The 12,702-nt window shown below is 34.3% G+C and overlaps 1 protein-coding gene across 1 annotated transcript; it reads right to left on the bottom strand.

Moving 5' to 3' along the window:
- Window positions 1–4,745: 4,745 nt before the first annotated feature.
- Window positions 4,746–7,855, bottom strand: LOC145629254 (uncharacterized). Its single transcript, XM_081681799.1, has 3 exons — window positions 7,556–7,855; window positions 5,364–7,259; window positions 4,746–5,205 (listed from the first exon to the last, which is right to left on the bottom strand). The coding sequence occupies exons 1-3, from the start codon at window positions 7,601–7,603 to the stop codon at window positions 5,140–5,142; spliced, it is 2,010 nt and encodes a 669-aa protein (XP_081537925.1). The 5' UTR covers window positions 7,604–7,855; the 3' UTR covers window positions 4,746–5,139.
- Window positions 7,856–12,702: the final 4,847 nt, after the last annotated feature.

Genomic DNA, 12,702 nt, shown 5'->3' with positions numbered 1-12,702 from the left:
GAATTTATTGAATTCACTGAAGATGCTGGATTAGTGGATATAGGGTTTAATGGAAACCCCTTCACTTGGTCCAATTGCAGGGAAGCTGCTGATAACATTCAACAAAGGCTGGATCGTGCTCTTGGCAATGTTACTTGGTTGGATGTTTTCCCGCACACTAAGGTACATCACTTGCCTAGAGTTTTTTCTGATCATTGCCCTGTATTTATTGATGTTACTAATCCTAGGGTGGCTGGTCCTTTTCCTCTTCGTTGCAAAGAGGTTTGGCTTGAACATCCTCTCTTCAAAGATTTTTTCTTGAATAGTTGGGCTTCTCCTAATAATGATTTAATTCCTGGTATAAATGCTTTCCAAAATAATGTTAAATCATGGAATCATAATGTGTTTGGAAATCTTAAAAAAGAGAAAAAAAATAATTCTTGCTCGTATTGATGGTATTCAGATTTATTTAGCTAAGAATTATTCGACTTTTTTGGTTAATTTAGAGAAGGAGCTTATTAAGGATTTAGAGGGCATTTATAAAAAGGAAAGAATCGTGTGGGCTCATAAATCAGGATTTAATTGGAGAAAATTTAGTGATCTTAACACCAAATATTTTCACATTATAGCTAAGGTTAAGAAAACTAAGGGTAAGATTTTAGCTCTAAAGGATAATAATGATAATTGGGTAACTAATGAGTTGGAATTAAAAGATATAGCTGCTGCTTATTTCAAGGATATTTTTACTTCCAGGTTAAGTGATACTTTTCAGCAGGATAGTTTTATTCCTAATTATCGTTTAACTAGGGAGGACTCTTTAACTCTTAGTAAAATTCCCTTATTTGATGAGGTTAAAGAGTGTCTTTTTCGTATTGAGCCTATGAAATGCCCTGGACCTGATGGAATTCAAGCTAAATTTTTTCAATATTTTTGGGATGATCTAGGTCAGCAGATTTTTGATTTTGTGAAAAGCTGTTTTCAACAAAGTTGTATTCCTCCCCAAATTAATCAGTCTTATATTTCTTTGATCCCTAAAGTTGATGCCCCTTCTCATATCTCTGACTTTAGGCCAATAGGGCTGTGCAACACTGTTTATAAGCTTATCACTAAGCTTATTTCTGAGAAACTAAAACCCTTTTTGAACAAGCTTATCAGTCCCCTTCAGTCTAGCTTTATCAAGGGTCGAGGAATTGAGGACAATATTATAGTAATTAAGGAGATTGCTCATCTTTTTAACAAGGCTAAAAAAGGAAAAAATATTGCTGCTCTTAAACTTGATCTTTCCAAGGCTCATGACAGCTTGGAATGGAGTTTCATCAAATCCACTCTTCTGGATTTTAATTTTCCTGGTAGTTTGGTTGATCTCATTATGTGCTGCATTACTACTCCTAAAATCTCAGTTTTGTGGAATGGTGAAATTACTAGTGATTTTAATCCTTCTCGAGGCATTAGGCAGGGAGATCCCTTATCCTCATATATTTTTGTTCTATGTCTTGAGAGATTGTCTTCTCTTATTGACAAAAGTGTCATTGCTAAAGATTGGAAGCCTCTCAAGCTGACTCATTCTATTAGCATCTCTCATATATTCTATGCAGATGATGTTTTTCTGTTTGGACAGGCTTCTTCTAGTAACATTAAGGAAATGATGGATATTTTAAAACACTTTGGAGACATGTCTGGTTTGAGAATCAATCTGAATAAGTCCTCTATCATTTTTCCTAATAAAATGTGTTATAACATAAGAAAGGATCTAGGGCAGCAGTTTAACCTCAGATTTTCTTCTTCTTTTGGGAAATATTTGGGTATTGAAATAAGTCCTAATAGACTTAAGGCCTCTCACTATCATTCCCTCCTGGACAAAACTATGAATAAAATTAGGGGATGGCAATCTAAAATGCTTAATCTGGCTGGTAGGAACACTCTTATTAAAGCTGTTCTTAATTCCTATCCTGTCTACCATATGCATACCAATATTTTGCCTGATTCTGTTATCTCCGCAATTGATAAAAGATGCAGGAAATTAAATTCCTTTGGAATAAGGTGGATAATATCCATTATTCTCCAAGAATTGCTTGGGCTCATATCACTAAACCTATTGCTATTGGGGGATTGGGTATTAGAAGACTTAGAGACTGGAATATTGCCTTTATGGCCAAGTTGGGTTGGACTATTTTGACTAAACCTGACAAGCTATGGGTAAGAATTCTCAATGATAAATATCTGAAATATTGTGGTCTCTTTGATTGCATTCCTAATAATTCTCAATCTCCAATTTGGAGAGATATTTTAAAAGGAAGACTCTTACTTGCTTCTGGCTTAAAGGTTGGTATAGGTAATGGGAAGACTACCTCCCTTTGGTTTCATCATTGGGTGGGAGAGAAACCCATTTATCTTTATCTTGACAGGGATGTGCCTAGCTCCAAAGCTCATTGGTATGTGTGTGATATTATTAGGGGAGGGAAATGGTGTCTTGATGGTATTTGTCATCTTCTTCCCAAGGATATTGTGGATCTAATTCTTGCTACCCCTATCTCTATTTCTTATCACACTGATGATTTCATTAACTGGACTTTAACTAAAAATGGTGTTTTCTCAATCAAATCTGCTTACCATTTTTTAATTAAAGATAGCTGCATTCAATCTACTTTCTGTAATTCTTGGAAAAATCTTTGGAAAGTTCAAGTGCCTGCTAAATATAGAATGCTTCTTTGGAACTGTATGCATTCCATCCTTCCTGTTGCTGAGAAACTCTCCATTTTCCTTCCCCTTATTGATCCTATTTGCTCTAGATGTGGTTTGTATTCTGAGTCTCATTGCATTTGTTTCGGGATTGTTTCTCATCTCATATTCTATGGAATGATATTTTCTCTAATATTCCCCTGCCTAATGGTTTTAATTTTGCTAGTTTTGTTTCTCTGGATTGGACTGATTGGATAAATTATAACCTCAGCTTAACCTCTCATTGGAAGATGGTTTTTGCTATTGCTTTATGGCATATCTGGAGAAACAGAAATATAGCTGTCTTTGAGCTCAAGATGTTTCATGCTCATGCCATTTTTGCTAGATTTTATTATGATTATCAGAGCTCTAACTCTTTGCTGCAAGATAAGGGCAAACAGATTGATACTGCTGCTCCTAGCTCCCTTGCTGCCATTGTCTTTGGTAATGCTCCTGTTGCTAGCAGCAGTACCTCTCTCAAGGATAAAGGAAAAGGAATTGCTCCTCCCCTCTCTATTTCTAGCCCTTCTACTGGCTGGAAAGCTCCTCCTCCAGGCTATAAGAGGATATGCACTTATGGTTCTTGGAGAAGCATAAATGTTGCAGCTGGTGGGGGGGTGATTAGGAATGAGGATGGCTCTTGCTATTATGGCTTTTCCTGCAAATATAATGTTGTTACTGCCCTCACTACTGAGCTTTACACTATCAGGGATGCTCTCATCAGAGCAGAAGCTTATGGTATCAAGAAAATTGATCTTCATACTGATGCTCTGTCTATCAAGGTCATGTTTGACAATATGCAGAACGAAGATCGTGTGCATCATGAACTTGCTGCAGTCATAAATGATGTTGCAGCTGCTATTGACAGGTTGGATGATGTGATCATCTCTCATATCAGAAGGGATCTGAATCTTATAGCCCATGAGCTTGCTGAGGAAGGAAATGAGATGCATGTTGGATTTAAAGAGTACTTTGAGTTGCCTGCTCGAGTCAAGTACTTATATGATAGGGATATGGCCTCTGCTGTGGCTGCTTGATATTATCTGCTATCTTTGCAATTCTAGTGTTGGATGTCAGAACAATGTGTTAAGTTGGGATAGTAGTATTTGTAGCTTTATTAGTAGTTGTAACAGTGCAGTAGCTATTGCTAGTAATTGCTGCTGTCTGTTATTAGCTTATGTGTTTTCTCTCCTTAGTTTCCCTTATTCCCTTATTTTGATGTTTTCTCTAAGGGCTGGATTACCTGCATCCAGTTTTCTTGTATCCATATTGATGTAAGGATAATCTTTATTTAATATATTTCCTCTTGCTTGTGTTAAAAAAAAGGTGTGACTATGAATGAATTACGCACGACTTTGATCATATGACTGAAATTTTGGCCTTGTATGATACTTTCAAAATTGACCGTGGTCAGGATGCCAATGCACAAGTTCATATCCCGAAAAATTTCTCAATATGACGTGTTAAAAATTAACTCATTGTAAAGTTGGTAAGATGATGAATAACATGCAGAGTACTCGTACAACATTGTTGGATTTCTCCTTAATTACCATATGGTTTTTGACTGAAGCCTTACTTGACTTGTATGTACATATTCTTTACTCTCGTAATAAGTTTTGACATTGAGCTCAAAAATTGGTGTAAAATCTAGGCTAAGTAGGGATGTTTATGAGGCGGGAAAGGGTGGGGGATTTTGGCTTTTCCACCCCCAACCCCATCCCCATCGTCACCTAACATTCTCTTTTCCCTCCATGTAACGGGTCCAAAATCTATCCCCATTTCCGCCGCGGCGGGTAAAAATCTAAAACCATCCCCTCCTCTTATTCAAGCCATATTCAATGAATTAGAGTGCAGCACACTCAATGAATTTTTAGAGTACTGCTTTCAACTAATTTTGATGAAAAATCAAAGTATTGATCAGGCCACACCATTTGCAAGTATAATTCTGTACTGAATTGGCAAAAAAAGACTCATTGTACAAACTGCAATTATTCACAAAAGGTCCAACCTTCAGTAGCCAAGATTGGACAAAAATATCTAAAAGACAGTAAAAGGAAATGGGGCGAAATATTATTGAATTAAAACACAATTCCATTATCTGTTTTACAAGATTGTACCAGTAGAGCATTTTTTTTCCTGCCAAATTCATATCGCTACCATGCAATTCAGAGAGCTTTCATAACTTCTAGTCTAGACACTAAAGTTACAACATCAGGTAACAACAAGAGAACAAAATCATCAGCAGTTCAAAATGAAGGGAGTGTTAGTAAGACAGCTAATGACCTTCATCATTCAACATGAAAAGAAAACGAAAAATATAAAGAGACCATTCAAAGATTTAACCTGTTTCTGTGTATCATCAGATTCTGTTCACGACTTGCCTGCTCAATTCCATATCAGCAAAGAGGAACCCAAACTACAGCAGCACTATGGATATTTGAATTAACGCTTCAGTTGCCTTCTGGCTAATGCGGGGGCTTTCTTTGGGATATAGACCTTGTAGCTTACCTACACAGATACACGCAAAACACTCAAAGGATAAGATAAAATACTCTTACATATCATGACAACATTCAAAACAATTGATCTATAATAAAAAAAATAATAATAATAATAAAATAAAAATAAAAAAAAATTTAAAAAAAAAAAAAAAAAAAAAAACCTACCTGCACCATTTCACCACCCCGCATGACAGACATTGTCTTCTGCTGAAACTGCGCATCCTCATCGGCTTTATTGGTACTATCATTTGTGCATTGTTCATCAGAAACTGAAGCTAAAGCTGAAGCTGAAGCCGAAGCCTCAGAAAGAGCAAAAGTATCAACTTTTATAGTACTATCTTCATTATCAAATAGATGAGACGCAGAGTCCCTAGTAGAATCCTTGCTAATAGTTTCTTGCGGTACAGAAAACTTAGGCAGAGAATTATCTAGTGACATCAGTTTCTCATTAGAATTCCTCACTATGGTTTCTTTAGGGGTTGACACAATTTCCTGAGAAGATTCTTGTGGGATTAGCTGTCGCTTCCAGGTATTCTTTGCTCCAAGAAAAACTTTCCTAGACATGGATAAGCCAACATTAGGTCTGCTATTGACAAAATCACCGGAGGCCTTACTCTTTTCTTCTGTATCAGCAGTTCCAACCTTTGCCCTCAATAGATCAGCATTATTATCTTTAGACAGACCAGTATCTTCCGAAGGACCAGGTAAATTAGTAGTATTACAAAAATATCTAACATCATTAACAATTTTCCCTACTTTTGGCACAAGTTTAATATTTCCCTCATCACGAGGTGTAGGTTGATCAATAGGTTGTGCCTTCACAATTGAAGACCTTTTCACTTCAACATCATGTTCATCTTTCTTATCAAAAGTAATTTTGGTTGATAATTTTCCTTGGCGGTTGAGTAGATTCTCCAAGGCCTTCTGTCTTAAAACTGCTTCAAGATCCACATGATTTGAACCTGCATTCGAAGTTAAATTCACACTCCTATTTTCCAGCAAGGGAACATTGTCCCTGGACCTGACATAACTTGGACTTAATCCACCACTTCCCTCAACAACCTGTCTTTGAATTCCCGGGATATCTGAAGTCCTGACACCAGAAGCAACAGAATCCTTATTTGGCTCATCCAAGGACCTTTTCTTAGAACTAACATCACGCATACATGAAACAGTTTCTCTTCCACTAACACCATCAATACTATCATTGCTCTTGCTAGGATAGTCATCATACTCAAACACAATTTCATCTTCATGCCTATCATACTTATTCGACTCTTGTTCTTCAGGAACCTCCTCTCTATCCTTCATAACAACTATAACAGATTTCAATCTATTAGGATTACTCTTCTCAAACACCCTCTCGTCGCTAAAATGACTACTACTCTCACTATGCACGCTACATGGAGAGCAGCTTCTTGACCTACGCGGGCTATGCCTACTCCTCTTACTCCCATTCTTTTTCCAATCCTTTTCTCTCCCCTTTCGTTCCTTTGATTCCACCTTCTCTTCCATCTTCCCCAATTCTCTCTCACTATCACCACTTGGTTCGCCCAAGGAGCAACTCCTAGACCGGCGCCTACTCCTCTTACTCCCAATCTTCTTCCTATCCTTTTCTCTCCCCTTTCGTTCCTTCGATTCAACCTTCTCTTCTTTCTTGCCAATCTCACTATCACCACTTGGTTTGCCCACAGAGCAACTCCTAGACCGGCTACTTGAAATACTAACACTACGATCCCTCTTTCGCCTCTTCACATGCCGCTTCTTCCTAGAATCAGAACCTCGCTTCCTCTTCAACTTCTTCGATTTCTTAATACAAGGAGAGTCATCTTCACTGCTCTCACTCAACAAAGTGCTTCTCTTACTCCTTTTCTTATCTTTCCTACGCCTTTTGTCCCTAGACCTACCTCTCTTCTTACTCCTAGAATCATCCCCTGGACTCGAACACGATACCGACTTATTAGTGATCGAATCCTCATCAGAAATCGAAACCGAATCATCCCGTTGTTTTAATTTCTTGGGTTTCTCCCTACTGCTCTTAGTTCTCTTCTTGCTATGTTTCTGCTCAGATTGCAATCGTTGCACATACATATATAAGCATCAAATTGAACCACCAATTCATAAACAATATCATCTATATTGCAAATTTGCAATAAACCAACAATACCCAATAATCGAATATTTAAATTATCAATAATTAGACATATGTACAGAATAATTAATTAAATATATATAGCAAGAAAACCTAAATCAAACAAATAAACAGCAGAAATTATAAATTCATAAAATTGATGTCTTTAATTCACAAATTAATCAATCCAAAAAAAAACATTAAAATAATCAATAAGATTGAGAACCTGAGATCGTTTTGTCTTGCTTTTGGATGAACGCGAACTACTTTTCATGGCGAAAATTTAGAGAAACAAACAAATTAGAAGAAAAAATAAACACAAATACACAAGCAAAAAAAAAGCAATAAATTAGGGTTAGTAAATTGGAATTACAATTAAGTAGTTTAGATTTAGAGGCGAAGATTGATAAAATTTATTTGCAAAATCAGGGAAAATTTAGAGGAAAATTGTAGTTGAGAAGTTGGAATCAAAGTAGGGGAAAATGAGAGCATCGAGTTTGGCTTGGACGTTGGTTAATCCATCATCGAAAATGTTTTATCCTTTAAATACTCCGCAAAATTTCGGGTTACTCACTTTAGATTAATTTCGGGTTGCTCACTCTAGATTTGGCGACAAATCCCTTGTTTCGAACGCGTTTAGTTCACTTTATTTTTACTACTCAAAATTTGGTCAATTTATTTTGAATAATTTCAATTATCGATTATTCTATAACTAGTGAATCCTACGCGCAGGACGCGCGCGATACAGCAAGCCATCGTAGGGGAGTTATAAATTCAAACCTCAAAATTTACGTACTTTGATTTGGTGTTGAATTATACTTGTCTTACGTCGATCAATAAGAGATTATATCTTAATTTATTTAATTGTAGAAACATGTTTTGTGTTATGATTATTTATTTTGAAAATGATCATATATATTATAACTCGTCAATGTATGTATTACTATATAAAAAGGCAATCAAAGCTATTGCATCATACTATAACTACAATAGGAGTGTTATGGAGAGGACAAAACCCTTATTGAACACCCTGGCACAAAGGCTATGTGAATTGGTATATTTAATTAGATAATCTTTGGACCATATAATGGAAGATATAATATTTATGAGCTACGAGTATTTAACTGATAATGTATGAGTACATCTAAACTCTTTCCTATAATCATAAACTATAAGTTTTTCCTATGATAAAAATTGAGACAATGACACAGTAACTAAAGCAAAATACATCTTCAAACAACCTTTTAATCAAAAGCATAAAACTATAATACCTCATATCTTAGACATAATTGCTACATTCCGTAGAAAACTCATCAAAAGAGTTGCTTCATTTGACTCCCCTATAAACACAATTAAAAGAGATTACATCAAAAGTATTAATCTTTTTTTTTTAATCAATTTAATGGTATCCAAGCAATTACACTCCACCACTACGAAGGTACCATTATTGCATTCATCCGTCAACTCCACCAATCTTGAGCTATCCCCAACTCAAACTGGATATGGGCGTCTCCGAATAGCATGCTTATTCACCTCTTCGTATAACATTAACAAATATATTGCACAAACTTTACATTTCCTTTAGTATAAAAAAACAACCAGCAGGATCATCATCCTTAAGAATTATCATGGCGGCGTGGGTGGTGACCGGGGGTACCGAAATGGAAACTGACATGTTAGCAGTATTTTTCAGCAACCAGAAAAGGAGTTCGTGATAAAAGAGGAAATTGATAAATGAGGAGTTTTGACCTTTTTGGTGGAATGATAAGAAGGAAGATAAAGAAAAAAAAAATAGAGGACAAAAGTACGAAAGGTTAAATACTTAAATGCATCAAAATTAATTTTAATTGGGGGTGAATATGTCAATTAACTTTTCTAAGGGTATAATAGTTTTCATACTATTCATAAGAGTATACTCCCACTTTTTATAAGGTAGGGAAATATATACGAAAGGTTAAACACTTATAAATTAATTTTAATTGAGGTAAATATGTCAATTAACTTTTTTTAAGGGTATAATAGTCTTCATACTATTCATAAGAGTATTCTTCCACTTTTTATAAGGTAGGGAAATAATCTCAACTTTTAACTACGGGTATGTTCAGTAAATGAAGTGAACTGATTGAAGCTGAACTGAACTGATTGGAGCTGAACTTAATAGAGCTGAAATGAATATTTTGTGAGAGAAGGAAATTAAGAGTTGAAGTGAACTGAACTAAACTGATTAGAGCTAAACTGAATTTTGAACTGAAAGCTAAAGTGAACAAGCCCTACGTTGAGATTATTTCCAAGTTACTTGTTGAAAAGGTTTTTTTTTTTAACTTCTTAATATGCCACATGTCACACATTAACTGGTTCAAAAAAAAAAACAAAAAACAAGTGGAAAAAAAAACCTTATTCCAATCCCGCCATCACCAATCCTAGCTCCCGCAACCGGAGTTCACTCCCTTTTTTCCAACCAACCAAGCCGAAAAATACTCCCCCTCTCAGACGCACCCCCGAAACTGGCCAAAACACCTCGGGGCGATTTTGGGTGGTGGGGGGGGGGGGGTTTCATGGGCAAGGGTTAAGTATTTTTTTTTTCGAATATGATTGTATGATTTGATTAAGAATAATAGACTATGGTCAAGTTTTCTAGATCACCTTATTTTTATTACTATACACTTATTTTCCTCTATTATATACCCAACATGTCCAAATTAACTCACAAAAGTAAAAGGCCCAAAACCTAATTAATTCCACATAGAATTACAATCACGAACGAACTCCTTAACAAACATTATCCAGAGTCATTTTCGACATGGCTAGCTAGAGAAGGGGGTGGTTTGGGGTTGTGGCAAGAGGTGGTGGTTGGGGCTGCCAATTTTTTTTTCTTTTTTTTTTAAAAAAAAATGAACTACTCACGCACTAACACATGTCAAAATTGTTGACCGGTTTGGGATAGAAGAAAGAAAACAGAGGTGAAAGTTGGGATTATTGTTGAAGAATCAATAGTTGGGCTTATTCGAAGTAAATTGGCCAAAGTTGGGATTATTAGAGTGTATTTTTCCTTTTACTGATCTAAGTTAATCTAAATTTATTTTTTTTCTAATATTATTGTAGGATTTGACTAAGAATAATAGACTATGGTCATGTTTTCTTGATCACCTTAATTTTATTACTTTACACATAATTTTTTCTATTACATACCTATAGACACCCATTTGTGTCTCCCCAAAACCAAACCCAGTGATGAGTACCTTTCACGTCGAATCATAATCGAATGAAACGAAAGTGTGGAAAGGTCTAGTGTTGCGGAAAGTTTTATTTCTTTTCTCTTCTCTCTGTTTTTGAAAACTTTATTTTAAGAAAACAGCCAATCCAGTTTGGTTGGTCCATGATATGGGTCCAATAATGGTGTAGTTGGATGGGGTTTGCAAAGACCTTTCCAACGATATATTATAAGCCCAATTCCGATGAATATAGGAAATTATACCCTACATCCTAGTGTAGGATGGTCTACCTACACCCCCTGATGCTATGTCGTTTTGTAGCTTGCGGGGAGTACTCACGAGCTACTTCATGCTTCAATTCTTTCCTTTTTTTTTTATTTTTTTTTAATTCCTTGTTTCTTATTATTCAAGCTATGTATATAAATGATTTTAAACCCAATATTTTCTCTCTCCTCAATTGATCAATTTCCATTTTTCTACCTACATTCTCTCTGGTTAATTCATCTTCTTCATTTGATTTTATACTAATTTTGCAGTTTATTTTTCCTACGATTTTGATAATTGTTGTTGATCATCAATGGCTGATTCTTCCTCTGCTAATTTCGATCGTGATTACGAAAGTGTGTTTCCGTCTTCTAGAGTTCGGTTGATTGATTCGTTTATTCATCAACAATGTGAGTAGTTACAATCATAATTTTGTAATTTTTATCATCAATACATTGTTGTGTTATAATGTTCTGTTTATTTCAACTTAATTTATGTATTATTATTCTTTTCGTTGCTTCAATTTTCAAATTTTGATTATGATTATGATGAACGTTTTTGGATTGTTCATACTTTGTTATGAATATTTCGCTGCTTCAATTTATTTCATTGCTCTATGTTTGAAAATTGCGTGATTTTGTTTGTATGCTTTTAATTTTTTTTATTTTTTTGGATCATTTTTATATTTTAAATTAATCAATTATGTGTTATCATTTGTACTTCTTAATTTTTTTATGTCATATATGATTATTTTTTTTTACCATTTTTTCTTGATAATATTATGTGTCAAAATTTTCCATATTGATCATGTGCAATTTTGCTATTGAACATTGTATTTGTTAATTATTGTTCATTTTTGAAACTTGTTATGTTCATTTATAATTGTATATTAAAACTTTGTGCAGTGAGAAAAAAAACTGATATTTCATATCTTGCTAAGGTTTTGATCTTATCTGTTTATTTAAGTGTTTGAAATTGAACATTTATATATTTTAATATGATCATTTAACTTTTATTTGGAGGCGAAGGATTTAGTGTTTAAAGGATTTAATATGATCATTTTTTGAAACTTGTTATGTTCATTTATAATTGTATATCAAAACTTTGTGCACTGGGAAAAAAAGCTGATATTTCATATCTTGCTAAAGTTTTGTTTTTCTTATCTGTTTATTTAAGTGTTTGTAATTGAACATTTATATATTTTAATATGATCATTTAATTTGTTTTGCAGTCGAAGGATTTAAATATTCCTATAAATAAAAGTGTTGCTGGTGTTTCTGCTGCTCAAGCTCAATGTAATGTTCCTATAAATAAAGGTGGTGTTGGTGTTAAAAATGATGATCAAGTTAATCCAAGAGTACTAGTGCGTCTACAAAATCTCAAACTAGATATTTTGTTCCACCCGTAGTTCTTGGCTTTGTTCCAACTTCAACTCAGGATTGTTCAAACTTCAATCCAGAAATGTTTAAACCCCATTCCAGAAATGTTCAATCGACAAATGTTTAATTTATTCCTCCCACGATTCCAATAAATGATCAAGGTGCTCTTATTCAAAGTTCTTCAAGTGTTAAAGACATAAGAATTTGTTTCTATATAGTACCTTTTTTAGTATATTGTTTTTTTAAAATTCAACATATGTAAATGATTATTTATCAATTTGAAAATGAACAAAAGTAAAGAACCAACAACCAATTTATAAAACCTAAAAATTATATATTTTTTTCATACAAATAAAGATTAAAATGAAATATCAATTACAATAATTTTTTTAACAAATAAAATCTATAAGTCTATTTTCCTCCAAAAAAAAACATCTATAAAACTATATATAAGATATGATCATATACACATTCATTAATGAACATATACACTTTCATAAATGAACATATAACATGTA

Source organism: Chenopodium album, chromosome 4 (assembly GCF_948465745.1).
Source record: "Chenopodium album chromosome 4, dcCheAlbu1.1, whole genome shotgun sequence".
Taxonomy (NCBI): domain Eukaryota; kingdom Viridiplantae; phylum Streptophyta; class Magnoliopsida; order Caryophyllales; family Amaranthaceae; genus Chenopodium; species Chenopodium album.
The sequence above is the reverse complement of the archived record's forward strand: the minus strand, read 5'-3'. Positions and strand labels throughout refer to the sequence as shown.

Coding starts and splice junctions, on each gene's coding strand:
- LOC145629254 (XM_081681799.1), bottom strand. CDS start 7,603: ATGAAAAGTAGTTCGCGTTCATCCAAAAGCAAGACAAAACGATCTCAG. Junction 7,260..7,555: donor GCAAGACAAAACGATCTCAG/GTTCTCAATCTT, acceptor CAATCTGAGCAG/AAACATAGCAAGAAGAGAAC. Junction 5,206..5,363: donor GGGGTGGTGAAATGGTGCAG/GTAGGTTTTTTT, acceptor GTATCTGTGTAG/GTAAGCTACAAGGTCTATAT.